Genomic DNA, 26,750 nt, shown 5'->3' with positions numbered 1-26,750 from the left:
TTCCATAGTAAAACTCTTGTGAGTTGAGCTACTTTATAGCATTGATGTGGCTGCATCACTGTAGTATGCTGATTTTAAGTCTATTGGAAATAGATTGAGAAGTGGGATAGCTGGGTCAAATGGTGGTTTCATTCCAAGTTTTCTGAGGAATCTCCATAGTGCTTTCCATGATGATTACATCAATTTGCAGTCCCACCAGCAATCTATGAGTGTGTCTTTTCCCTCACATCCTCACCAACATTTATTTTTGCATATGCAGTAAGTCAGGAGAAACCTGAATGACAACATTTTAACTTCTCAATCAAACAGCATCATGCTAACTGAATGATCAAAGATCAACATTACCTGTACTGGACAACAGATGTTAAGTTTCCCACCCCCTACTCCATGAAATAAGTATCATCTGTCCAATTCTTGTAGAAAATGTTTTGCCTAAAACAGATCATGAGGAGGCAATCAGCAACATTCAAATTCTGCAAAACAACTGTTCAGGACACTTCCACAATGTCAGTGCTGTATAAAAAACAAATGTCAGAAAACCATTATAGATTACAAGATTCTAAAGAAAAATGACAACAAAATGTAACATGTGATCCTTGATCATATCCTGTATATTTAAAAAACCCAGCTATAATGGATTTAGGAAAATTTGAATATGGACTATATACCTTGATAGTAGTTTCATATCAATATCAACTTTCCTCAAAGTGATATTAGTATGGTGGTACAAGAGAATTTTCCTATACATAGCAAAATATTAAAATTGATGAATTTAGCTGAATTCATATGGGTGTCATGCTAATCTCCATTTTTGCTTGACATCATATACATATAGAAAAGTATACAGATTATGGTGTACATCATTTTACTGTTCTTGAAACTTTCCTATAGGATTGAACATTTTAAAATAGCATTTAGTGAACAAAAAAGCAGTGTTCAGAGACAAAGTTCTACATAGTCTGAGTTAGTTGCACATACCTAAGCACACAGACTCTAAAACTAACTTTGCTTCTACCAGATGGCTCTTCTACTTGGGGCAGTGCTCTGAGGACAAGGTAAATTGCTTTGCCTCTTACTAGCCCTTGCCTCAAGCCTCAAAAATCTCTGGGAAGTAAAACAGTGAAACATCACAGGTCCACTATGTCTTGTGGAAGATTTCTACCACAGACAGAATTCTCCAGAGCCCAGGAGAGGAGTTACACTTACGATTGTTTACCACATGGAGATTTTCTTAGCCAGGTGTTTGTCCCTCCTGCACCCCACTGCCCTACCTGAGGGACAGGGCTGGCAAATTTGCAGAAGTCAGGGAGATCAAAAGCAATCCTGATTACTTCCTTTTGAAAATTCACGTGTTGGAAGTTCTCTGGTGGGCTGAGATGACCAAGTGTGGGGTCAGCTGGCAGGAAAGCACACCAAGTCGCTCCTTCCACCTCCCTACAAGCTCCCATGGAGAGGCCAGGAGAAGCAGATATGCAGTCAGAAAACAAAAGGACCCCAGTCTTCCCCAAGTGTGGGCTCCCTGCACTGGTTGGTGTGAAAGACTGAGGGGAAGCAGGGGGTCTCCTCAGGCAGGACCCTGTGGGTTTCTTCCTTCCCCTCTTTTGCCAGCACCAAGCTCCTAAAGGCAAAGAGAGCTGGAGAGAATTCTTGGGCAAACCCAGTGGGAAGTCCTGAAGGAAACAACATTTCCCGTGAACTTGCCTGTGGGGTGGCACAGTGATTAGTTAGAACTTTACAAACAAATGCGGGCATATTTGTCTTCCAAGCTGGTAAAGCAAGTTTTAGTGTAGCAGGGCTCAAAGTCATTTTAAAGTCAAATGTTATCAGTCTATTCCCCATCTGCCAATCATACACCCATGCACTCAGAGCAAGCACATATGTTCAAATGCTCAGTTGCCTGTCTCCCCCCCCCCCTGCCATCTCTCCATGCTTTGCCTTCCTTCCAGGTGGACAGGCTGTGGAAGTACTGACTGTGCCCAGTGAAAGACAGGAAGACGAGTCTCAAAGAACCTGGAGCTTGCTCTAATAACTTGGCTTCTCCTTCAAAGAGCCTTCTAAACTCCCTCCACTCCTTTCCTCCCACTCAATGAAGAACAGTAGAGTTCAGATTTTGCATAAAATTCTTGTTCTATTAAAAAAAAATCTGTCCTCTCTTATTCGTAAAGCAATCCAAGAGATGGATTATGCATTTGATTGAATTGGTTGGATTTTTTTGTCAGGTCTCTGAGACAGGACAAACATTTTAAGTAAGATCACACATTCAAATTTTGTTTGTATAGGCCAGTTTCACCTGGAAAAGTCAGAATGTTACTAAGAATATTTTGTTCCATCTTCAAAGTGGTGAAGTATTTGGAGGCCAGTACCCAGGGTTGTGAATTCTTCCCTCAATTTCATTATTTCATTTGAGCTTCTTTATAGCAATGTAAATATATGTATTTCAACAGTCCATCCCAGACAACAGCAAATTGTACAATTTTACTCTTGACAACATCTCTATGGCACTGACTAGAAAGGGTTTATGTTTACCCTGGGAAGAATATCAATTAAAAGTCAAATGTTCTCAAAACTCTTTACACTTATGTTGGAGCTAAATAGCACAAGAGCTACCAGAATTCTTCCTGCTACTAATATCATGGTTTCATTGTAAGACCGGGCACAGTATGTAGAAATAAATTTCACTAGCAAAGGTAAGTCCCTCTCTAACAATATATATATTTCAACATAGAAGATAATCCTAGAAGAAGATAATGCCTGCATTCCAGCTATGGGGCTGCCCTGAGCAGCAGAGTGATAGAAGGGGATCTTGTCACTGCCCAAAACTTTTCCCATGCCAGGTTCCATCAAACAGAACCCTGAGGGCAGCATATGTGGCCTGGATGTATGGAAGGACGTTTCAAATGCCCTGGTGCCCACATTGCTCCTCCCACTGCCCACCCAAGACCATCTACTGTCCCTATTGTAACATCTTTGTGGACATGAGTGTTCCACCTCCCTGTCCACTCACCAACCCATCCCTGGACACCTGGTCAGGACCAGGAAACTCACAGCTTAAGTGGGCCACAGGTGGGTATGAGACCATCTTCCCAGTCTGCTAAAAGTGGCTCCCAGCCACTCTTGCTCACTTCCATCTGTTATGCCTCCAGTTCTGCACCTGTCCTGGGAGGCTGGCCTTGCTTGCACAGGTGCTGACATGCAAAGGGCATCCCCTCTGTGCTGAGCCTGGTGGAGTCAGGGGGAGGAAAGGCAGTGACTGTGTCCTCCCCTGGCTTGCTGATATTAGATTCCCAGCCCTTTTTGCTGACTGCTGCCCGGTCCTGGGGATCATTGCATGTCTTGGTCTGGGTGTCCCAGTTGGAGGGTTTTCTGGTTCTGAGTGTGTTTGTCTTATGTGCCCACCCTGCTCGGGTTCACAAGTGCAGGCGGCTGGTTGGGCAAGGGTGTTTTTTTCATCCTCACCCAGTATCTGAGAAAACAGAGGCCCAGAGTTTTTATGTCCTGCTCCAAGTGACACCAGGCAGGTCTTGTCTCTAAAAACTTCCCTCAGAACAGATGACCTGATGTGCTATGGGGCTAACTGTGCCCTAACCATGGAAACGCCAGGTTGTCCTTGAGATGAGAACCTGTGTGGAGGGCCAAGTGCAGGCAGCCTAGAGGGCTGAGTTGGGGAAGACCTGAGCATTTGGGGGTGATGGAAGTCAGGTCAGATAGACCCTCGAGGTCTGCCTCCTCTCCCCTAGGAGTTGGACCACCACTGTGGGCAGGTGAGCAACAGCTTGGGGTATCTGAACATCTGGCTGTTCCTGCTGCTACTTGTGTCCCTTTGCCTGTACCTGGGTGCCCTGCTGGTGATGTCCATCGCCTTCCTTGTGGCCACCACAGTGATGTCATTATCCTTGGACAAAGCCATGGCTAGCCACACAGTCCCAAGGGCCCACACTGGGAATAGCATTCCTACAGAGTATTTATACATTCACCAATTGAAGGATTTTTCATTGTATCTAGTTTTTCCACAGTGTTTTAGTTTTGTTTTGTTTGTACCAGGGATTGAACCCAGGGGTGCTCAACCACTGAGCTGCATCTCTGATTTATCTGCCCCCTTTATTTTTCTTAAAGGTTTTTTTTTTTTCTTTTGACTCAGGGCCCCATTGAATTGCTTAGAACCTTGCTAATTTGCTGAGGCTGGCTTTGAACTTGCAATCCTCCAGTCTTAGCCTCCCAAGTGGCTAGAACTTAGGCACGGGCCACTGTGCCTAGCTAGTTTTTCACAGCTATAAAGAAAGCTGCTACAAACACTTGTGTACAGGCATGAGAACCTAAGTTTTTATTTCGGTTGGGTCAATTCTTAGGGGTGGCATTGCTGAGTCATAAGGTAACTGTAGGTGGAACTCTGTAGAAAATTGCCAAATTTTTCTTTCAAAATCACTGTACCATTCCTAATTTCTACCAGCAAAGTATGAAAAAATTCCAATTGTTCCACATCCTCACCAACATTTCATACTGTCATTTGTTCTTGTTTTGTTTTCTCTTTTTATGGAAGCCTTTCTAATAAATGAGTAGTGGCATCTCATTTAAGCTCCAGGTTATGTTTTCCTAATGAGCAATGATGGTGAGCTTATTTTTATGTCTTCTTGCCCATTGGTAGGTCTTTGGCAAAGTGTTGTCTCCAATCTACTTCTCTTTTAAAAAATTTTGTTTTCTTTCCTTACTAAGTTATAAGAGTTGTGTACACTGGGTTGAGATCTATGTTTTCCAATATTTTCTTGCAATCTGTGGCTTTTCATTCAATTTTCTTCATAGCATCTTCCGAAGAACAGAAGTTCTTAGTGGTGTTGTTTCTCCAGTTCTGGAGATCGAATCGAGGTGCTCTGCCACAGAGTGTTGTTATTTATTCTACTTGGAAAATGATGTCCTCTGTGAGGAACAGTTTTATTTCCTTCTTTCCAACATGTGTGTTTTTATTTCTTTTTCTTCTTAGTGTTGACTAGGAATGATAGGAGTGGGCATCTCTGCCGTGAGATTCCTTTAGTATGGCATTTGCTTGATTAAAGGCTCTTTCAGGAAGACTGGTGGGCAGCATCAGTGGGGGAGGTGAAGCTGCAGACCCTGAGGCAACTGAAAAGACAGAGGAGCCTGTCTGCTCATCACCTCCCATCCTTTTAGTCAGCACCCCACCACTGCCATATGTGGTTCCCTCCCACCTGTGACTCTTGTGCTTGGCCCTTATTCCTCAGCCCTGTGGTCTGCCTGTCTTCTCCTCTCTCCAGCTTCACTCCATCATTGAGTTTGCCTGGCAGCCGTTTTTTTTCCTCCATCCTGTGGTTCTTCCAGCCCCAGGTCAGACCATAGGCCCTTCCTCCTCTGATCAGAATGAGGCCCTCCATGTCCAGGATCACTATTCTCAAGGGACCTAAGTGTGGTCTGCCCTCTGGGGTTCCCCAGTCAGGGCTCCTTTCCATTCTTGGCAGCACGATCTCAGGCAGTGATCCCATGCTCCACCTTCACTCTCTTTCTACTCTGCCCCCTGACTGCAACTCCTCCTGGAGTCCCTTGCTTGGTGGTTGGTGGCAAGGACTCTGGAGCCAGACCTCATAAGTCCAAATCACAGCTCTAGAACTAAGCAGCAGGGAGACCTTGGGTAGCTACTTAGCCCCTGGTCAGTCAACTTCCCTATCTGTAAAACAGGGAATTGTGGGTTAATTCATGTAAACCACATAGAACAGTGTCTGTACCAGAAAGTGCCCTGTGGGCTGAATACAGACCACAATAAACGTTGATGAGGATGTGGGGGAAAAGGTACACTCATACACTGCTGGTGGGACTGCAAATTGGTGCAACCTAATCTAGAAAGCAGTATGGAGATTCCTTAGAAAACTTGGAATAGAACCACCATTTGACCCAGCTATCCCTCTCCTAGGTCTATACCCAAAGGACTTAAAATCAGCATATTACAAGGACACAGCCACATCAATATTTATAGCAGCTCAATTCACAATAGCTAAACTGTGGAAACAGCCTGGATGCCCATCAATAGATGAATGGATAGAGAAACTGTGGTATATATACCTAATGGAAGATTACTCAGCATTAAAATAGAATAAAATTATGACATGTGCAAGAAAATGAATGGAGTTAGAGAATATCATGCTAAATGAAGTAAGCCAATCCCAAAAATCCAAAGGCTGAATGTTCTCTCTGATAAGGAAAAATGGAGAAACTTTGATGGGGCAAAGGGGAGGCAGAGGTAAGGAGGGGGCATGGGGGTAGGAAAGATGGTGGAATGAGATAGACATCATTACCCTAGGTACATGTTATGAATGCACATATGGTGTGACGCTACATTAGATACAACCATAGAAATGTAAATTTGTGCTGCAGTTGTGTACAATGAATTAAAATGCATGGTGCTGTGATATATACCTAATTAAAAATACCAAACAAAAAAAGAAACCCTAAGGCTAGCATGGTCTGCTCCAAAGCTCAATAGACCTGGTAGTTATGATTCTACTACCACTCCTGACCTTTTTCCATGACCCAATGCATGTCATTCCTTCTTCTTGTGCTACAACAGAAATTGACATAAAATTTGGAGGTAGACTGTGACCCAAACATTACTTCATTCTCAGTAGAAACACAACTGACCAAGAGAAATCTGAAAAAAATATTCAACATTACTAATCCTTAGAGAAATGCAAATTAAAATCATAATGAGATACCCTCCCACACCTATTAGAATGGCTATTATCCAAAAGACAAAAGAACCAGTGGCACATGCCTTCATCCCAGTAACTCAGGAGGCTGAGGAGGGAGGATTATAAATTCAAGGTAAACCTCAGCAACTTAGTGAGACCTGATCTCAAAATAAAAAGTAAAAAGGTCTCTGGATGGCTATCAGGGCTAAAGTACCCCTGGATTCAACCCCCAGTATAAATAAAAGAAAAAGAAAAAAGACAAAAGATATTAAGTACTGGTCTGGATGTGGACAAACTAGAATTCTTGTACTATGTTTGGGGGAATGTAAATTAGTACAGTCATTATGGAAATAAGTATGGGAAGTTTCTTTAAAAAATTAAAAATAGAGGGGCTTAGATGTGGCTCAAGCGGTAGCGCACTCACCTGGCATGCATGCGGCCTGGGTTCGATCCTCAGCACCACATACAAAAAAAGATGTTGTGCTTGCCGAAAACTAAATAAATAAATAAATATTTTAAAATTCTCTCTTACTCCTTCTCTCTCTGTCTCTCTCTCTCTCTCTCTCTCTCTCTCTCTCTCTCTCTCTCTCTCTCTCTCTTTAAAAAAAAAGAATTAAAAATAGAGCTCAGTTGGTAGAGTGCTTGCCTTGCATGGACAAGGCCCTGGGTTCAATCCCCAGCACCAAAAAAACAAAACAACAACAACAAAAAACTACCCTATTGTCCAGCCAATCAGTGGATGAATGGATACAGAAAATGTGGTTTAGAAATATAAGGGGATACTCTCTAGTCTTTAAAAAAATAAGGAAATCCTATCATTTATGACAAATGAATGAGGCCAAAGGACATTTTACTGGGGGAAATAAGCGGGCACAGGGCACCTATCACATGATCTCACCTACATGTGGAATCTATAAAAAGTTGAACTCATAGAAACAGAGAGCAGAATGGTGACTGCCAGGGGCCCAGGAGTGGCTGGGCGGTGGAGGGGGAAGATGCTGGTCCCAGGAGAACAAACTACACTTAGATGAGAGGAATGAGTTTAAGGGATCTATTGTGCAATATAATGACTACAGTTAATAATAACATACAACAGAATGACTACAGTTGATAATGTTATCTACACTAAAAATGACTCAAAGAGTAGATTTTAAGGGTTCCCACCACAAATAAGAATATGAAGGGGCTGGGGATGTGGCTCAAGCGGTAGCGCGCTCGCCTGGCATGCGTGCGGCCCGGGTTCGATCCTCAGCACCACATACAAACAAAGATGTTGTGTCCGCCCAGAACTAAAAAAAATAAATAAATGTTAAAATTCTCTCTCTCTCTCTCTCTCTCTCTCTCTCTCTCTCCTCTTAAAAAAAAAAAAGAATATGAAGTAATGTATATGTTAAAAAGCTTGACTCAGACATTCTTCAATGTATACATGTTTCAAAATATGTTGTATGCCATAAATATGTACAAATTATTATTATTATTGTTATTATCATTGTCATCAGGGATTGAACCTAGGATTGTTTAACCATTGAGTCACATCCCCAGCTCATTTTATTTTTGAAAGAGAATTATGTCATAAAGCCCACCATGGAAGTGAGGGAAACTGGGAAGATATTTAGTTGGTAGATTTCTACCTCCTTCCCCAAACTGGAGCTCTGTTACAACAAAAAGGAAGAAGTGGAGCTAGGATGAGCAATGAGCACTGTTGACTCCAATTAGCACTGGGCCTGAAAGGGGGATAACCATCACCAAACTTCTCCCCATGCCATCTTCACATATTTTATGGCCTCTGTATTAGCCTGCTTTCTGTTGCTCTAACAAAATACCCGAGAACAGATAATTTATAAGGAGGTAAGGTTTATTTAACTCAGAATCCAAGATTTGGCAGCTCCTGCAAGTGATCTCTGGTGAGGGTGTTCACAACATGGTGAATGGCATCATGGTGGGAGGACATACAAGGAGTGAAAGGTTAATAAAATAGGTACTTGTCACTCCGTTTCTCTACATGCTTAACAAAACACTGTTGAAATTTTAAGAACTGTTTGCTAATCTTGTTCTCAGAATGTGCTATCCCTAACTGTGGACTGTCTGCTAATCTTGTTCCCAGAATGAGCTGTCCCCAACTGCCAAACTACTTCTCTCGCTGCCCTCTCCAGGGAAAGTATATAAGCTCTGCTCAAGCTGTTCTCAGGGCTCTATCTCTCTTTGCTATAGAGAGCTCAGGCCCCAGCATGCTGGTCTCCAAATAAACCCACCCTTCTGCTGTTGCATAAGACAGTCTCTTGTGGTCTCTTACTCCGACGTTTCGCTGGACCCTTACAGGAGTACAGATTGCATGGCCACAAAACAGGGAGGGACCAATCTGGCTTTTTTTATAACAACCCCCTCTCACAGGAGCAAATGGGGGCCCATGAGAAGTCCATTAGTCCCTTGAGAGGGCATCTTGCAGAGTGACTGAGTTACCTCCCACTAGGCCCACCTATTTCAGGTTCTACCACCTCATCACTGAGGACCAACCCTCCAGCCTTTGAACCTTTGGGGACAAACCACATCACATCATCACAAGCTCCAACAAAGCTACCATCATAAGAGCAAGATGTCCCAGTCTACAACATGTGCGTATGTGAGGGTGGGGGAAGGTTGATCTCAGAAGTCACTGGAAGCAGCCAGAGCCCCCATTCCAGAACCTCTGTGATGTCACTTCTGTTGTCATGGCAGTCTGGGTGCCAACCCAGAAGAGTTCGTTGGTGGCTTCAGTCTGTGAGACTAGGTGGTCTAGCCATGGTCCCTTCACAGAGTATCATGCCCCCAAATGAACCTCCGATCGAATCCTCATGGCTGAAACCAAGCCTGTTTCCAGCTTTTAATGCAATGCTTCTTACTACAATAAGTGGCATCTTTTTCGCCTTTCCGTGAGTCTCCCATGGAAGGTGTCAGTGTCTTAGACACAGAAGGGAAAATAGACAACGACAGTACAGAGGCAGGGAGGGAAGTGGAGAGAGAGGGTCAGCAGGGGAAGAATGATATAGAGTTAGAGGAAACCCAATGTGCAAGCACAGAGGTTTTGAGTGCCTGACGCATTTAGGGAACTGTGAGAGACTGGTAATGCTGGCGACATTTGGTGGAGTCTCCATGGTCTGTCTCTAACCTGGATATTTAGATCTGTCCTTAAGGCGTGTGAGTCCTACCTCAGGTGAACTAGGCCTCGTGGGGAGCTCTGGGTTTCCCCAGACTAGGACTGAGTCTGGTTCTGGTTTCAGATGCCGGTGGTTGGCTCAGAACGGGCAGTGGGAATTTGCTGTGGTTTCGGGCCTACTCTTTCTAGTGTCCTTCTACAGCCTCATTTTCCTCAACATGTCAGACCCAGGCATTTTACACAGAGGTAAGGCCTCAGACCCCTGGAAAAAGAGGTGGTACCCCAAGGGCTGATGCCTATAGGGCTGATTTCAAAAGTGCTAACCCCCCCTCAACCCCACCCCCCGCCCCCATGGCCTCAGGATCCCTTCCCTCCATGTCATTATTACTTGGGTCCTGGCACTTCATTTCCCAAGCCACCGAAGTGTGAAAAAACAGAATCCTGGAGGTTTTCCAGCTGCTTTAGAAGGGAGGACTGAGCAGGCTGGCAAGAGAGGCCAGCAGGCTCTTCCAAACCACGCAGTTCACTCCTCCTCCTCCTCATTTTACACACGACTTCAAGCACTGATCACTATTCCAAAGGGGAGAGCTCTGTATAGAGCTCCTGTGGCTGGACAGCCCTTTCTCTTTGACTGCCCGCCCATCTGAGTGGTCAGCTTGCTCAACAGGGACCGGGGTTCCCCTGCCCACCTCCTCCCCACCCTTCTTGTTGCCCAACGATGCTATGGGGCTGCCCCAAGCAGTAGAGTGGTGGAAGGGCCTCCTGCCACTGCTCAAATCTCTTCCCCTGCCAGGCTCCATAGAGGACCCCAACATTCAATACATAGCACGAGTGAACAACAAGGCCTTCCGCCTGCAGTGGTGCTCGAAGTGTTCTTTCCATCGTCCACCCCGGACCCACCACTGTCCCTTCTGTAATATCTGTGTGGAGGTAAGTACTCCTCCTTCCTGTCTACTCACCAACCCATCCCAGGGCACCTGGCCAGGACCAGAAACCTCACATCATATGTGGTCCAGGGTTGGGTATGAGACCATCTTCCCACACTGCTACAAGTGGCTCTTAGCCACTCTTGGTCACTTATATATGTTATTGCCTCCAGTTCTGCACCTGTCCTGAAAGGCTGGCCTTGCTTGCACAGGTGCTGACATGCAAAGAGCACCATCTGTGCTAAGCCTGGTGGAGTCAAGGGGAGGAAGGGCAGTGACTGTCCCAACCCCTAGCTTGCTGATACTAGATACCCATTACTTTAGGCCAGCTGCTGCCCTGTTCTGGGGATCTTTGCCTGTCCACCTCTGGGTGTCCAATTGAGGGTTTCCTGGGTTCTGAGTGCTCTTCTCTCATGTGCACATATTCGTCCTGTACTGGTTTCCAAGTACAGAAGGCTGGCTGGGCAAGGAATTCTTCTCATCCTTACCCAGTATCTGAAAAAATACAGCTTCAGAGTTTTTCTGTATCCTGCTCAAAGTGACACCAGGCAGGTCTTGTCTCTAAAGACCTCACTCATGACAAATGACCTGATGAGCCATGGCATCCTAACTGTGCTCTATCCAAGGACATGCTGGTTTCACCCTGGAGACGGGAGCTCACGAGTAGGGCCAAGAGCAGGAGGTCCAGGGGCTGGGTTGGGGGGGAGGGCTCAAGATTTGGGGGTGTTGGGCTAAGCCAAATAGACCCTCAAGGTCTGCCTTCTCTCCCCTAGGACTTTGACCACCACTGCCTGTGGGTAAACAATTGTATAGGCCAAAGAAATTTCCGCGTATTCGTGCTGCTGCTGGTGACCCTGAGTCTTTATCTGGTTGTTGTTCTGGCTTCCTGTGTGCTTTTCCTCATTCGTACAAGACACATGCCCTTGTCGCTGGACTCAGCCATGGCGTATCCACACAGTCCCAAGGGCCCATACTGGGAAGAGAATGGGTTGTGCGGAGGGACGGACAGCCAAGGGGCAGGACAGCCAAGAGGCGGGGTTAACTGAGGGCAGGGCTGATGTGTGGGCAAGGCTAAAGGGAGAAGCCACTTGGGAGGACCTGTGAAGTCAGGCTGAAGGCGAGTGGGGTCAGGGAGATGGGCCGGGTAGGATGGACTATGGAGTTAAGAATCTAGGGAGGCCAAGAAGTGGGGTAATGAAGGTTGAAAAGGGACAAGTGGGAGGACAGCATGGTGGGGTGAGGTTTCTCTTGGGTGTGCTGGATTAACTGTCCAGGCCAGGGAGGAAAAAGTGGGTGGGTGGGGGCAGCCGGGGCGGGGCTAGTGAGGGCGTGTCGGTCATTGGGCGGGGCCAGGAGAGAACAGTTTGGCTGTTCTTCTTAGCTTGTGTGCTCACAGCATCGCAGTAGCTGTAACGGCCTTGGTACTCCTGCTGCCTGTCATTATGCTCCTGGTGGTCCAGGCTGTGTCAGTGAGCAAGGTAAGCAAGTACTGCAATACCAGACGGTGCGGAGGCATCTTGCATCTTTGGGACTCCAGAACTTTCTACTGATCTTCACTGCCCTTGGTCCTGATAGTGCCTCATGATTCCTTCCAGACCCACCTCTTAAGATACAGCTCAGATCTTTCCTCTCCCTGGAGCTCAGTGGTCATTCTCCCTCCTGGGTGCATTGCATGGAGAGCCTGTTATTTGAGGGATGGGTACCTCCTGCGCTTGTGTTGATAAGAACCCTGTGATCAGAATAACACCAGCAGACACCTAGGAAAATGCTTGAGACGGGGGTTGGTCCTGAGTGGTGTAGCAGCCTGGAAGAAACTGAGTTTGGTGAGGCCAGCATTGTAGAGGAGGACGTGCCACTCTTCCTGTCCTAGGTGTGATTTTGCAAAGGTGGAAGACAGGAGTGTGTTGTCTGTGAGAGGCACACCTTTGCAAAAAGGCACAGAAACCCAAAAGTAGGATGTTAAGGAAATGAGGGGGGAACAATTCTAAATGAAACCCAAGGTGGCATGGGCAATGAAGTTGACCCCGTGGGAGTCAAGATTAAAAAGCCCCTAAAAGTTGAGCTTGAAATTTAGTTTTGACGAAGTGGAAACCTGGGAGCCATGGTGGGATTAAAAAAAAAAAAAAAACTCATTTATTGAGGAATAAATTAAAACTGCAAAATTCACCCTTTTAGTCTAGGATAAGGGATTTTGACAAATGGATACTGTCCTGCATTCTCCAGCATGATCAAGTTTAGGCAGTTTCTTTACTCCAGAATATCCTTTCATTCACCTGTTGTTGTCAGTCTCTCTCCCTATGTCCTTCTGGTTTTTCTTTTTTTCCAGGATCACATGTAAATGGAGTCATTGCCTTTTTTCCTCTGGCTTTATATATTTAGCACAATGTATTTGAGATTCATCCATGTTGTCGCTCATATCAGTATTTTATTTCCTTTTATTGCTGTGTAGTAGCATATGAATGCCCTACAGATTGTTATACATTCACCAAATGAAGGATTTTTTACATTATATCTAGTTTTTGCCAGTATTTTGTTTTGTTTTTTTCAAACTAGAAATTGAACCCTGGGGGTGTTTAATCACTGAGCCACATTCCTAACACCCCTTCCATTATGCTTTAAAAATTTATTTTTTTTTAAATTCTGAGACAGGGTCTCACTAAGTTGCTTAGCACATCACTAAGTTGCTGAGGCTGACTTTGAACTTGCCATCCTCTTGCTTCAGGCTCCCAAGCCTCTGGGATTACAGGTGTGGGCCACCCAGCTAGTTTGGGGTAGTTATAAATAAAGCTGCCCCAAACATTGGTGCACAGGCATGTGAACATAAGTTTTCATTTTTGTTGAATAAATTCTTAGGGGTGGCATTGCTGAGTCATAAGGTAAATGTGTGGAACTTTGTAGCAAATTGCCAAGTTTGTCTTCTAAAACAACTGTAAGGTTTCTAAATTCTACCAGCAATGTTTGGGAATTCTAATTGCTTCACATTCTCACCAACATTTCACACTTTTTTTTTTCAAATATATTTTAGGTATCAGTTGACTTTTTATTTATTTATATGCAGTGCTAAGAATTGAATTCAGTGCCTCACACACACTAGGCAAGCATTCTACCACTGAGCCACAACCCCAGCCCCTCAAACTGTCCTTTGTTATTTTGTTTTGTCTTTTAATCATAACCTGTCTTATTAAATGAGTTGTAGTATTTCATTAAGGTTCCAGGTTGTGTTTTCTTAATGAGTAATGATGTTGAGCCTATTTTCATGTCTGTTTGGCCATCAGTAGGTCTTTGGTAAAGTGTTTACTCCTGGCAGGGCACAGTGGCACACACCTGTAATCCTAGCAGCTTGGGAGGCTGAGACAGGAGGATTCCGAGTTCAAAGCCAGCCTCAGCAAAGCAAGACACTAAGCAACTCAGTGAGACCCTGTCTCTAATAAAATACAAAAAAATTGGACTGAGGATGTGGCTCAGTGGTTGAGTGTCCCTATATTCAATCCGTGGTACCCACTCCCCAAAAAGCGTTTACTCCAGTCTTTTGCCCATTTGAAAAAACGGGTTGTTTTCTTATTGAGTTTTAAGAGTTTTCTACATCAGATTCAGATCTAGGTTTTGCAGATCTCTTCTTGCAGTCTGTGACTTGTCATTCCATTTTCTTCATAGCATCTTCCCAAAAGCAGGAGTCCTTAGTGTTGTTTTTCTAGGACTAGGGATGCTCAACCACTGAGTTCTCCCCCAGTATTTTGTGGCTGTTGTACATTCTACATAGAAAATTGTCATTTGTGAAGAACAGTTTCATTACCTTCTTTCCAATCTGTGTATCTTTATTGCTTTTTCTTTTTAGTGTTGAATAGGAATGATAGGAGTGGACATCTCTGTCATGGGATTCCTTTAGTATGGCAATCACTTGACTAATGGCTCTTTCAGGAAGACTGGTGGGCAGCATCAGTTGGGGAGGGGGCACTGCAGACCCCGAGACAGTGAACAGACAAAGGAGCCTCTCTGCTCATCACCTCCCATCCTTTTAGTCACCAGCCCACCACTGCCATATCTGGTCCCCCTCCCAGCTGAGACTCTGTGCTTGGCCCTTATTCATCAGCCCTGTGGTCTGCCTTTACTTTGAGCTTGACCTTTACTGTTTTGTGTACTGAAGGCCTTCAGCCCAGATTTTCCTGGACCATGTGATTTTTGACTAGGAAACTATGATTGGGCCTCCCCACTGCCCCTGTCCTACCAAATAGTGAAATTCAATTAAGGCATAATTTTAGAAAAAAAATGAGAGGTGGGGAAATGAAGTGGGAGTGGGGTGGTGACATTGTCTTTGGAGCAATTGAGCAGCACAAGGAAGAGTTTAAAAGGTATCTGAAAGGGGCTGGGGTTGTAGCTCAGTGGCAAAGAACTTGCCTAGCATGTGTGAGGCACTGAGTTCGATCCTCAGTACCCCATACAAATTTAAAAAATAATAAGGTCTAACAACAACTAAAAAATATTTTTTAAAAAAGTGGGGGGGGGTATATGGAAGGATGAGGTAAGAGGACAGGTGTAGCCAATGGAGACAGAACAAGGATCTTGCACAGGGAGGCACAAGATGATGAGGAGCCCTGAGAAGGCAGGAGAAGGGGGTGCAGTGTCAGCACTGTCTGGGGACAGCTGCTCACAAGTGGGTCAAGGGAGGTCACTCTTCCTAGGAGCCTAGGAAGGCAGGAGGCCCTGGGTCACTCTTGGGCTCCCCTGCTCTTAGAATCTTGCTCCAGGCCTGGGTTGAGCCCTGGCTTAGCTGACTAACTTAGGAAGGGTCACTGGGAGATGGCCTTGACCAGTCCTGCTGGTTCTGAGCTCCTCTTCCCATCCCCATCTCCCTCAGGGCAGATCAATCCGGAAAAACAACCCCTTCGACCTGGGCTGTGCCAACAACTGGTACTTGACCATTTGTATGCCAGTGGGACCCAAGTGAGTTGGTAAACTGGAGGCTCAAGTGGTAGACCTGGGGCTGGTGGGAGTGGGGTGGGATAAAGCTGGGTCTTCTTCTCTGGTCCCTGACCCCAGCTCCCAGGCCCTGTCACCCATTGTCCTTTCCTTTGGGGTTTTCTCCAGGGCACTTTGGGAGCCTCTGGGAACATCCCTATTCATTGCCCTTCTAGGTTCTTGCCCTAAGAAATGGGTAAAGGGGAACTGCAGCCGGGATAAGACTCCTGGCTGGGAACCCTGGGCTCTGTGCTTTCCAAGCTGAGGGTGAGGGTGGTCAGGGGGACCAGGCCAAGGTGGGTAGTGACTCCCTGCATTTGATCTGTCGAACCCCAGGTACATGTCTGCAGCTATTTGGATGCAGCGGAAGGAAGGCACGGAGTGGGACCCTGAACAAGGGAACCCAGTGCACACACAGTTCTCGCCACAACATTCCCGTCAACACCATCCCACAGAGTTCCCTGGGCCCACATCTCCAACACATGGGCAGGGCCCCCCAGGGAGTGGCGAGGCTGCAGCTTTACAGGAGGTGAGGAATAGTGGGTATACATTGGGAGAGGGATGTCTGTGGGTCGAACATGTGTTGGGGGAGGCCCCTGAGGTCAGGCTGGCCCTGAAGCTGAAGCACATGGAGCTTAAGGAATGGAATTATGGACCTGGAGTGTGCGGGGTCCAGGTTTCAGAGCACTCCCAGGTGTTGCTGAATAGACAAAGAGAAAAGACTGCACCACTAATTTGCTAGTTGGCCTTGGCCAGTCCCTTACCTTTCTAGGCCTCAGTTTCCTCAGTTATTAATGAGGACTGAGACTAGTAATTTATGTTTTAAAGGAGATTCTTTGTTGGGAGAGAGGGGGACAGGGAATTGAACTCAGGGCACTCGACCCCTGAGCCACATCCCCAGCCCTATTTTGTATTTTATTTAGAGACAGGTTCTCACTAAGTTGCTTAGTGCCTCATTTTTGCTGAGGCTGGCTTTGAATTTGTGATCCTCCTGCCTCAGCCTCCCAAGCCACTAGAATTGTAGTCATGTGCCATTGTGCCTGGCTCTTTTTTTTTTTTTTTAATGGAAATTTGTACTTGAAATCCCATGTGAAATATATGAAGTGGAGCATTAGGAGTGCAGTAGGGTAGATAACCCATGGTGCCCCCCAAGGGCCCTTGCAGTACTTGGGATACCAGCCCTCTCCTTTGTCCTGCCTCCTGGGGCCCAGAGCCATGACTGTGAACTGCAGGATAGAGGCTAGAAAGAACCCCATGTATTGACTTATGTGTTTAGATTTCCATCAGCCCGATGCCGCAGCAAGAAGCCCACAGAGAAGGCTTGGCCTCCCATCCATGAGCCTCTCACTCACCCATTCACACTGCTGGATACTAAGACATCTGAACTTCATCTTCTGAGCCTCCATGTGGAGGCCTCTGGTAGCTGAGCCCTCAATCACTCCCCTATTGGGAGTGCTAAGACTTCTATTCCTGTTGTACATTTGTAAATAGTTTTTACTTCTTCCTATGGCTGCTCTGTCTGTTCTAGGCTTAGAGAAGCGGTGTTTCCTGGGGGTGTAGGGAGGCTCTGAGGGGCTGGAACAAAGCCTTCTTAGAAGGGAAGATCCTTGCTCTCTGGAGACCCAAGCTCGGGAACCAACATTGTCTAGCTCATTGACCTTGAGCAAGACACTTAGCATTTCTCTCATCCTTAAAATGTGGCAACAGTAATACTCACAGTGACTGACCTGGCTGGCTTCCTGGCAAGGGCTGAAGATGAGAGGAGAGAAAACCCCCAGCTAGCACTGGGGATGGAACAAGCCCTGCCCTGCAGCATCCCTGTCTGACTGCAGGGGGTGCCGCTGCCCAGGAATTTGAAAACCAAGTCTGGCCCAGCCCTCTTGTGGGAGGTGAGCCAGCCTGAGGCAGTCTGGAGCCCCCTCCTGGCTGCCTCCTCCCCAGATGTGGGAGGGTGGGGGTATTCATCCTGCATCTCTCCTGCAACTGTGTCCCACCCTGGTCCCTTCCTCCTGGGGTGCATCAGATGCTGGTTCTGGTCCTATCCCTGGGGTAGACTCAGGTCTTTTGAGTCTGCAGGCCCCAGAGTGTGGGGCAGGGGGCATATCAAACGGTAGGTCTGTTAGTCTCCAGAGTGTGATCTTGGGACTGGGAGTAATATCACCTTCATAGTAGGTTGTTGGAGGAGGAGGTGAGGAGTTTCATCTAGTGCACAGCAGGCAAGCAATGAATGCAGCTGGAATGATCCATGGTTATTTTCTCCACTAGTTGGGCAACTGACCATCTCAGAATTTCCAGAGTACTATTAGTGGTTGTGGGGCTCTCTGAATTTGTATCAAGGACCCCATATCATCTTGCCACATGAAGCATCAGGACAGACAAACCATACTGCTTCTTTCCATACTTGTATCAGGGTGAAACCATCTTGTGTGATAAAGGTGGAGGCAAAAAGATGTCAACCAAGGGGTCAGATACATGTCCCCTAGGGTGTGTGTGTGTGTGTGTGAGAGAGAGAGAGAGTATGCACATGTGTTGGTATGAGCTCATCCTCGGGGGTTTGTTCGCCTAGCCCCTTATCCTTTCTGACCAACTTTAGGAGGTGGGTGACCTACGATGCAGGATGTGTCTCCAACTCTCCAGACCACAGAGTCCCACCACAAGATTGCTCTTCCCTCTTCCTTTCCTCCCCAAACTGTCCTGGGAAGCCCAGGCTCAGCCCCACCCGCCTGTCCTGGCTGGAACTCCAACTCTTCTCATCCTCTCTCCCTGTTCCAGTATCTATCTCCATGGGCTCAAGTCCCTTTCAGGCTTAAGGCTTTTCTCAAATCTTATTCCTGCTCACTTCCTCTGTCTGGGAAGCCCAAGTTCATGGGCACATGGCAGAGAAGGAGGGGAGGAGTCTTTTTGAGTCCCTGTGCCCAGGTTTTAGTGCCTGTGAACCTGTGTGTGCAGGAGGGATGGCTCAACCCTACTGACCAACAGGGGGAAAGGCCAAGTGGGGAAGCCAGAGGCTCCCAAGCTCATTCCCCAAGGAGAGCCCTCCCGCTAAACTGGATCTGGGTGAGGGAGGAGAGAGGCGGTCCAGGAGCCTGGGCCAAGGCCTGGATGTGCATCGTAGAACTACCTGGGTGGGGGAGTGCTGGAGGGAGTCCAGCTCCAGTGGGGGGGGGGAGGCCAAGAAGGCCAGGCCCCAGTCTCTGGGGAGTTCATGCTGCCTCCTGCCAGTCCCACTGGCTGTCCCCCTGCCATCCTGCCTATCCCCCTGCCATCCTGCCTGGTTCAGGTCTGCACTCATTGGCTCCCTGCCTTCAGGTATACAGGGCCTCACTCAGTCTCAGGCAAGGGCCTTCCAAATCCTAAGCTAGATGTGAGACATCTCCTTGACAATCTGGTCCTCAGTTTCCCCACTGAGGAAGGATGTAATTTCCCTCAGATTCTCAAAAGAGGGCGTGGCCTTTCCAAAGGCAAAGACTTCCTGCTCTGGGATGAAGATTTTAGGTGTGTCTGCCCCCTATCCCCAGCCTAGGATTCCTAGGATTTCCTTAAGAAAGGCCCTTGGATCACACTCACTGCTTCTTGAGCATTAAGTGGGACATAGAACATTTCTTCCTTTGACGTCCTCCACCATACCCTCTACCCTAAGCCTTGCGCCAGTCTTGTGACTCCTTGCCAAGTTGAGAGGCCCCAACTGGGCTGCACCCCCTTCCATTTTTGCCCCCTTCTCATTTCTGCTAAATGTGCCCTTGATTCTCAGATATTCCCCACCCAATCCTTGGCCCATGGATAAGGCAAGGGGTGTTATAGGGGCCCAGTTATGGGGCCCACTGTCCACATACCCAGGAAACTCTGCCATCCCTGGGCCAGAGCCAAGAAATGGCCCCCACGCCTGCAGGGCTACCAGGTGCCCACAAGCTCCTAGAACTGTAATGCCAGATTTGTGGGACCCCAGTAGACCTCCAGGAGCCGAATCCAATGCAGTTACACAAGAGTCTTTATTGCAGGCTCGAGCCTGGACTCTCAACCATTTCCAACGCAGCGGTCCTGAGTAGTGAGTCCCAACCCTTAGTTCAGTGAGGATTTATAGGTTTTGGGGGGATACTCTATGCATCACAACATCACACAGCAAATCATTTTATACCACGGGAAAATCAAACAACAATTCTTAACATTGATTAGCACATGCACTGGCGGGAACAGTTGGGTAAGGGTAGTTGGTGAGTTCAAATGGTGGATACATTTGAACTGATTGGTTTAGGCCCGGAAGGGTTGCAAGGGTGTATATGCCAAACTGCAGGGTTGTCTAATCATGTTATCAATCACCAAAATTACTGGGAGGTCACCTAACATTTCAGGTATTTTTCCTGTCTCATGCTGATTGGTGGTTGCTAGGGGGTTGCTATGGGTCCTTACCTAGTGTAACTGAGTCAGGGGCACCTAGCACCGCAGATCCCTTCTGTTAAACAACTCAGCAGGGTGGGTATGTGCCTAAGAGCCTTCTGTGGGTTTTTCCAAGGACAAGAGTCATGCCCCCTCCCTCTGGACAGGTCTTGAGATAGAAGCTCAAAAATGGAGTCACATCAGTTTCTCAGAACCTGGGATGGAGAGCCTAGCATCTCCAGACCTTTCCTCGTGGGCCTCTTGGAAAGTCAGGGCATATAGGATGAGACTCAACCTAGTCACCCAGCTCTGCCGCCAACTAATGTGCCACAGGAGAATCTGTCTTCCCTTTGCTCAGACTTGGAGTCTTCGAGGTAATCATAGATACCACACTGAGGGTCACAGACTCTTAAGTCTTTAGGGAGGGAAGGGACTCAGGGCTACCTCATCCAGCTGTCTGCCACCCCCAGTTTCACAGATGGGGCTCTGGGACCTGCAGAGGGAAGAGTTTGCCCAAGATAACCTGGTGGCATCAGCCTGATGGCTTTCTCTGGTTCCCAGGGGACCACTCCCATTCCTGCTTCTAGGGCCATTCCAGCAGGGGAAGGGCTTGGGCAGTGACCACAGGGCCCCACTCTCTAGGCAAACTTAGAGCTGGCAGTGAAGTTCAGCACAGGGCTGGTTGCTGAGAAGGAGGCCAGTTTAAACCCTTCTCCAACCCTGCACTGTCCCCATAGTGCTCCTGCTGCCTCTGGCTCAGCCCTGCCCTGCTCTGCCCTGACCGCCCCACCCAAGAAGGCCCTGCAAGTGGCTGAAGGTGAGGCAAGGCTAGGACCCCTGGGGCAGAGGGGCTGGTTGTCTGAGGAAGTGCGGGTATCCTGCCCCTTTTACACACTTTAGAATTCCTTTGTTCTCATGCCTTCTCTTCCCCACAACCTGCTTACTTGACCTAAAAGTTGGAGTGATCCAAGGGCCAGAAGGAAGCCAACCAGGGGTCCTGGCAAGAAGGGAGCAGCCTAGGAGGCATTCATTAACAGTCCCTGCAACTCCCTGCAGGGAGGAACAATCCCTGGAGGCTGGAAAAGGGGAAGTGCTCTAGAGGTATTAGCATTTTATTACTTTTCCTTTCAAACCAGCCCCCATCTTTCTGATCTGACCCCATTATTTATTACTTGCACTGTCCTTTTGCCCCTACCAACAACACTTTCTGAACATGTGTCCTATGAAGGCAATGAAATTTGATTCCACGTGTACAGACCACTGATTACTTCAATTTTCCTTACCTCAATCACCTCTCCCCGTACCTTAGACCTCCCTGCTTCTTTATCATAAATATCCCTAACCCTTATGGAGAGGGAGATCTGAGACTTGATCTGTCTTCTGGCTTGGCTGCCTCCTAAATAAACCTTTTCTCTTTTGCAAAACTGGTTATTTTGAGATAGTAATTTGGGAAGACAGGGAGACATGCTAAGTGTCAAAAGAAGCACCATAAACCACTGAAATGTGAAAGGCTCCCTCCAACAGTTGCAACTTTGAGGGCAATGTGCAAGCGAGGGTGTGAAATTGTGTAACTCTACTCTGCCTCCACCTCTAGTCCAGCCCCTAGCAATCCTCTCTCTGCAAACACCCCATACCAACAGGTTGCTCTCTGGAGATAGCCTGCTTTACCCCAACGGGGTCTCTCTCTTAAGATAAGCCCCCATTCTTCCTTGAATATGTATCTAATTCATAAATAAACCTCTATCTCTGCCTTTGACTGGTGCATGGTAATATTCTTTTCTGTCATGTCTGCAAGAACTCTGCTGGCCCTGAGTCAAGTTCCCCCTTTCTCTGGAAACATTTCAGACCATTCTTCAGAGAAATATCTTCTCCTGTGACCGGTTCAGTGATTGGCATGCCATCTATGGGAGGCAGGTGGCCAGGACCATGCCTAATTCAGTAACTGACTATCATGGAGAAGAGATCTCTCCAAAGAAGGGTCCAAAGAGTTCCCAGAGGGAACTCAGGGCAGCAAAGAATTTCAGCATGAGTCTGGCAAAGGCAGAGACAAAGGTTTATTTAGAAAGTAGATACACATTTAAGGGAGAATGCCACCTGTCTCGAGAGAGAAGCCCCTCCTTGAGTTGGAGGTCCAACATTTGTAGAAGGGCCATTGCCGCAGTCTTGGCTGGGCACAAGATCACGAGCCACTCACAGCTTTGTAGATTCAAACAACAATTCTTTATTCCCGAACTCACACCGGCCTCTACACAAACACGTTCTGGGGAAAAATCACGTCCCAAAATACTTTCTCAATTCCTTGAGAACTCAATGGAAACTCAGGCAGCAGGAACGCCCTATACTCAGCAGCAATAACCTTAAACCTGGAACTTCCCTAAACCCAGATTGTCTTAAACCGGAACACCTTAAACCCAAATTATCTTAAACCAGGATACTTCCTAAAACCTGCAGTATACACCTTAAACCTGGATCCACCCTGGTCCTTGAGCAGGGTCACCTTTCTCAAAGACACATGCAATGTCACAGCAAATTTCCATTTAACATGGGGTACGCTGGCAAGGAAATTTCGACGCGTCATTCCTACTTGGCAATGGCCCTCAGCAGGCCATAGTCAGGGACAGGACTGGAGATGGAGACAGGGTGGAGCTGCACAATTGTAAGCTCAGTTTTCCCTGAGTTTATGTATTTCCCTCATTTTACAAGGACATGAGCCAAGAGCCTGTCAAGATTTTAACACAGTGACTCCCACTGCTTGCCTGTCCCCAAGCTTGTCTCTTTTGTCTAAAGAAAACACAGAGACCAAGCTAGAATTCTCATAGGACCAAGCCCATGGGGAAAGGGCTGAGAAAGGAGTGCAGGTTTGGGGGTTGGGGAGGGAATACTGAGGAGATAGCTCTGGCTGTCTCCCTATTCATTCGTACCTACTCCCTTTCTTGCAGTTTTGGAGAGTATACAGGTATGGGGGGAAGTCTGCAAAAGGGGTGGGGGGAGGCTTTCCTTTGGCCCCAGTGGTATCTGAAGAGTCAAAGTGGGCAGCAGGCCAGAAGCTGACTCTCTTGCCTAGCTGACTTATTAAAGTAAAACCACAGTTTTTATTATTTGATTGCTTGTTTTCTTTTGTCTGACTGTACTTACCCTCAATTTTGCCTAAACACGCACACTGGCTCATTCATTTAGCAGGCATATCCTGAACACCCACCAGTGACAAGAGTAAAATATGACCCTGTGCTCATTGTTCACAGACCTAGAAAGGGAGATGGACACTTAAAGAGTTAGTAAAAAAGATGAAAAGTGCCAAAACAAGTAGGGCTGTCTGTGAATGTATTAATCATACCTTTTTATTCTGCTTTTTGTTGTTGTGGTTATAGTTTTTAAATAAGGGACTGCTTCTTTGGGGTTAGCCAATTCCTAAAGACAGTGAAAAACTGCCTGAGGCACACCACTTATATGCATACCAACCACTCCAGGGCCTATACTCCTAACCTCTTCTTTTAGCAAGCTCTTAGTGTTCCCTTTACCTAATTGCCCCAGGGCCAGGTACCAGATTGCAAGAGACATTCCTAAACGCTGCAGCCTGTTGGAGTTAGCCAAACCAAACAATTCAAAACTTATGCTCCTTCACCCAGTCCTTCCCTCGGAAACCACAATAAAGGCTCTGACCTTGTTTTCTGACTGATCTGGTATTTCCCTGTGTGCTCCCCATTCACAGCCTGCAGTGCCTTCTGTTTGTAGGGATCAGTGGTATAAGTCCCTTCTTCCTTCATGACAGTACTTTCTTTGTCTATGTGACTTAACACACATTTCAAACAAATCCTGGGGTTGGGTATGATGGTGCATACCAGTAATCCCAGCAGTTCAGTAGGCTGAGACAAGAAGATAACAAGTTCAAAACCACCTCAGCAATTTAGCAAGGCCCTATCTCAAAATGAAAAATAAAATAAAAAGGCTGGGGATGTGGCTCAATGATTAAGTGCCCTGGGCTCAATCCATGGTATCAAAACAAACAAGGAAAAAAAAAACAACCACCACCATTTCACTTTTAAGTTACACTTAAAACTGTGAATGTACCTATATCTCCCCTACTATTTTGTTTAGTATAAACAAACACAACTAGATAAGAGTTTGTTCCCCACATGGATTCTGTTTTATCATTCTTAGAGCAAAGAGTCTATTTATTTGTTTATGAACTATCTTAGTATGCCTGGGATGCTAAAATAATAAACAACAAATTTATTCCTCATAGTTCTGGGGACTGGAAAATGTAAGGTCATGGTACCGGCTTTCCTGATTCATAAATAACTTCCTGCTGTGTCCTCACTTGCTGAAAGGGGCAGATAAACCCCCTTGGCTTATTTTGAAGTTCACTATCCCATTTTTAAAGACAGTAATCTCTGGCAATAGGCATGCACTGTATACAGGAATATAGAGCCCTCATGACTTCATCATCTCCCATAGGTCCCACTTCCTGATGCCATCACCTTGGAGGCTTAGAAATTCAACATATGAATTTAGGGGTTGGGAGTAGGGATACAAATATTCAGACCATAGTAAGAATTTTTGTTTAAGAAACTGGGTGGGGGCCTGGGGCTGTAGCTCAGTGGTAGAGCGCTTGCCTCACACGTGTGAGGCACTGGATTTGATCCTCAGCCCCACATAAAAAATAAATTCATAAACATAAATATTGTGTCCATCTACAACTAAAAAAAAAAAGAACGACGGGCTGGGGATGTGGCTTAAGCGGTAACGCGCTCGCCTGGCATGCCCGGCCCTGGGTTCGATCCTCAGCACCACATACAAATAAAGATGTTGTGTCTGCTGGAAAAAAACTATAAAATATTAAAAAATTTTCTCTCTCTCTCTCTCTCTCTCTCTCTCTCTCTCTCTCTCTCTCTCTCTCTTCTGAGTTGGTCCCTGTTCTTTAAAAAAAAGAAAGAAAGAAACTAGGTGGGATTTGGAGGCGGTAGCTGGGGAAGTTTGAGGAATTAGGAATATCCCATTTGTAATGAATTCTTAGTAAGTTTCAAACAAAAATCAGGTAGTCTGACAACTTCTGAATATCAAAGAAAACTATCCATTTCTAGAACTTCAATTGCCAGGCTCCTCTGTGTTTGCAAAGTATCTTTACAGTTAATCTGTCATTACTCACGTATAATAATAATTGGGAGATGTTATAAGACTCACTTGGCTTGAAATACCTTGGCCAATAACCTGGGTTTCCTGCCACCTTATTTGGTATAAATTGCCTAGTTATAACCTCTGTCAAAGGGTAATTTAAGTTATCTGGCAGGGGAGCAATGTCTCTCTTTGATGATTTGCAGCTGTTGAAGATTTCTAGTAACTAGCTTGACATAGAAATTTGGGGATGTTTCTCAAGAAATATCAGCTTAGAGGGCTGGGGTTGTGGCTCAGTGGTAGAGCGCTCGCCTAGCAGGCAGAAGGCACTGGGTTCCATCTTTAGCACCACATAAATGTAAAATGAAGATATTGTGTCCACCTAAAACTAAGAAATAAACATTTAAAAAAAATAAATATCAGCTTAGGGTTTAATTCTGCTAATTCTGGGTATTCTTAGATGACCTCCAAAGCTCAAGTGTTGAAGAGCTGGTCCCCAAAGCAGCAGTGTTCAAAGATGGGGGTCTTTGAGAACTGATTAAATCATGAGGGCTTTGACTTCATCAATGCATTCGTTCATTTATGGTTCAGAGTTTACTGGGTTTTGAGTGAGAGGCTTTGTTATAAAAGCAAACTCTCCTTTGCTTCCTAGGCACCTCGAGGCCAATAGCTTTGGTCTACCACATGCTCCCGCAGTGATGTTCTGCCTCACTATAGGCCTAAAAGCAACAGAATCAGCTAATCATGGAATGAAACCTCTGAAACTATAACCCAAATATAAATCTTTTCTCCTTACTAGTTGCATATCTCAAGTATTTTGTCACAGTGACACAAAGCTGATCAACAAACTGAATCTCAATCTTTTCCTTGGACATATTGCCACAAATCAGTTTGGATAATCACTTTGGCAGACACTGAGACTGACTGGGGCAGGATAGGTGTTCAATAAAATTTATTGCATATTCAGTTGAATGAATAGAAGCTTTACTGCATCAGTTCCAGCTGTGATTTGCATAGAACAGGGACCAACTCTAGTTATACAAAGCAAATAGAGAAATTCCTGGAAGGGTATCAGGAGTTCATAGAATTAAGGCAGTTATCTGGTGCGTGGCAAATTGCAGAATCAAGGCAGTTCCAGGGAGCTGGCACAAATCCACAGGTTCATGAATAATCTGGCCCTAGATTTGCCATTAGCCCTACCTCCAGCATCCCTTCTGATCCAAGATTCAAATTCCTGGGAGTTTAATGGTCTAAGTTACCTGTTTGAAATAATTAACCCAAAGGAGATAAAAGAAGGGTCTTCAACTCCCAAGATGGGAGGCTGCAATGGAAGAATTGTTCCAATAAAGCCTTCACACAATAAGAAAAATTTTAAAAAAGAATATGGTGGTAACGGAAGAGGGGAATTAGATATTGCACTGTGAAGAAAGACAAATGTCATTCACATTGATACTAAAAGAGAGATGGGCTGGGTGGGGGGGCGGTTACTGGTAAAGGAGGAAATACAAGGGTGTAGTTTCAGAAGAAGGAGAAAGTGACAATCACAGTCCTCATGTAGCC

General features: G+C 46.1%; 1 protein-coding gene and 1 long non-coding RNA gene across 3 annotated transcripts in view; one reads left to right on the top strand and one right to left on the bottom strand.

Moving 5' to 3' along the window:
• The window catches only part of LOC144376388 (uncharacterized), a 39,526-nt gene that overhangs the window by 5,993 nt on the left and 6,783 nt on the right, over positions 1–26,750 (bottom strand). The gene's annotated exons all lie outside the window — the stretch shown is intronic.
• On the top strand, positions 10,298–26,559 carry LOC144376377 (palmitoyltransferase ZDHHC19-like). 2 transcript variants are annotated; one of them, XM_078043916.1, is made up of 6 exons: positions 10,298–10,752; positions 11,522–11,694; positions 12,145–12,226; positions 15,604–15,689; positions 16,041–16,233; positions 25,008–26,559. In XM_078043916.1, exons 1-6 carry the CDS (start codon positions 10,546–10,548, stop codon positions 25,020–25,022), a joined length of 756 nt encoding a protein of 251 aa, XP_077900042.1. In that variant the 5' UTR covers positions 10,298–10,545; the 3' UTR covers positions 25,023–26,559. The 2 variants fall into 2 exon arrangements, with proteins under 2 accessions (XP_077900042.1, XP_077900041.1); XM_078043915.1 differs by lacking the exon at positions 25,008–26,559 and adding an exon at positions 16,981–23,969 and having other exon boundaries at positions 10,311–10,752.

The sequence above is a fragment of the Ictidomys tridecemlineatus genome, chromosome 3 (assembly GCF_052094955.1).
Source record: "Ictidomys tridecemlineatus isolate mIctTri1 chromosome 3, mIctTri1.hap1, whole genome shotgun sequence".
Classification (NCBI taxonomy): Eukaryota; Metazoa; Chordata; class Mammalia; order Rodentia; family Sciuridae; genus Ictidomys; species Ictidomys tridecemlineatus.
Note: the sequence above shows the minus strand (reverse complement) of the source record. Positions and strands in the feature narration are given on the sequence as shown.

What these genes read in the sequence shown, in the direction of transcription:
- LOC144376377 (XM_078043915.1), top strand. Translation starts at nt 10,546, where the DNA reads ATGGGGCTGCCCCAAGCAGTAGAGTGGTGGAAGGGCCTCCTGCCACTG. An exon ending in TCTGTAATATCTGTGTGGAG is followed by an intron (nt 10,753 to 11,521) that starts GTAAGTACTCCT and finishes TCTCTCCCCTAG; the next exon opens with GACTTTGACCACCACTGCCT. An exon ending in TCGCTGGACTCAGCCATGGC is followed by an intron (nt 11,695 to 12,144) that starts GTATCCACACAG and finishes GTGTGCTCACAG; the next exon opens with CATCGCAGTAGCTGTAACGG.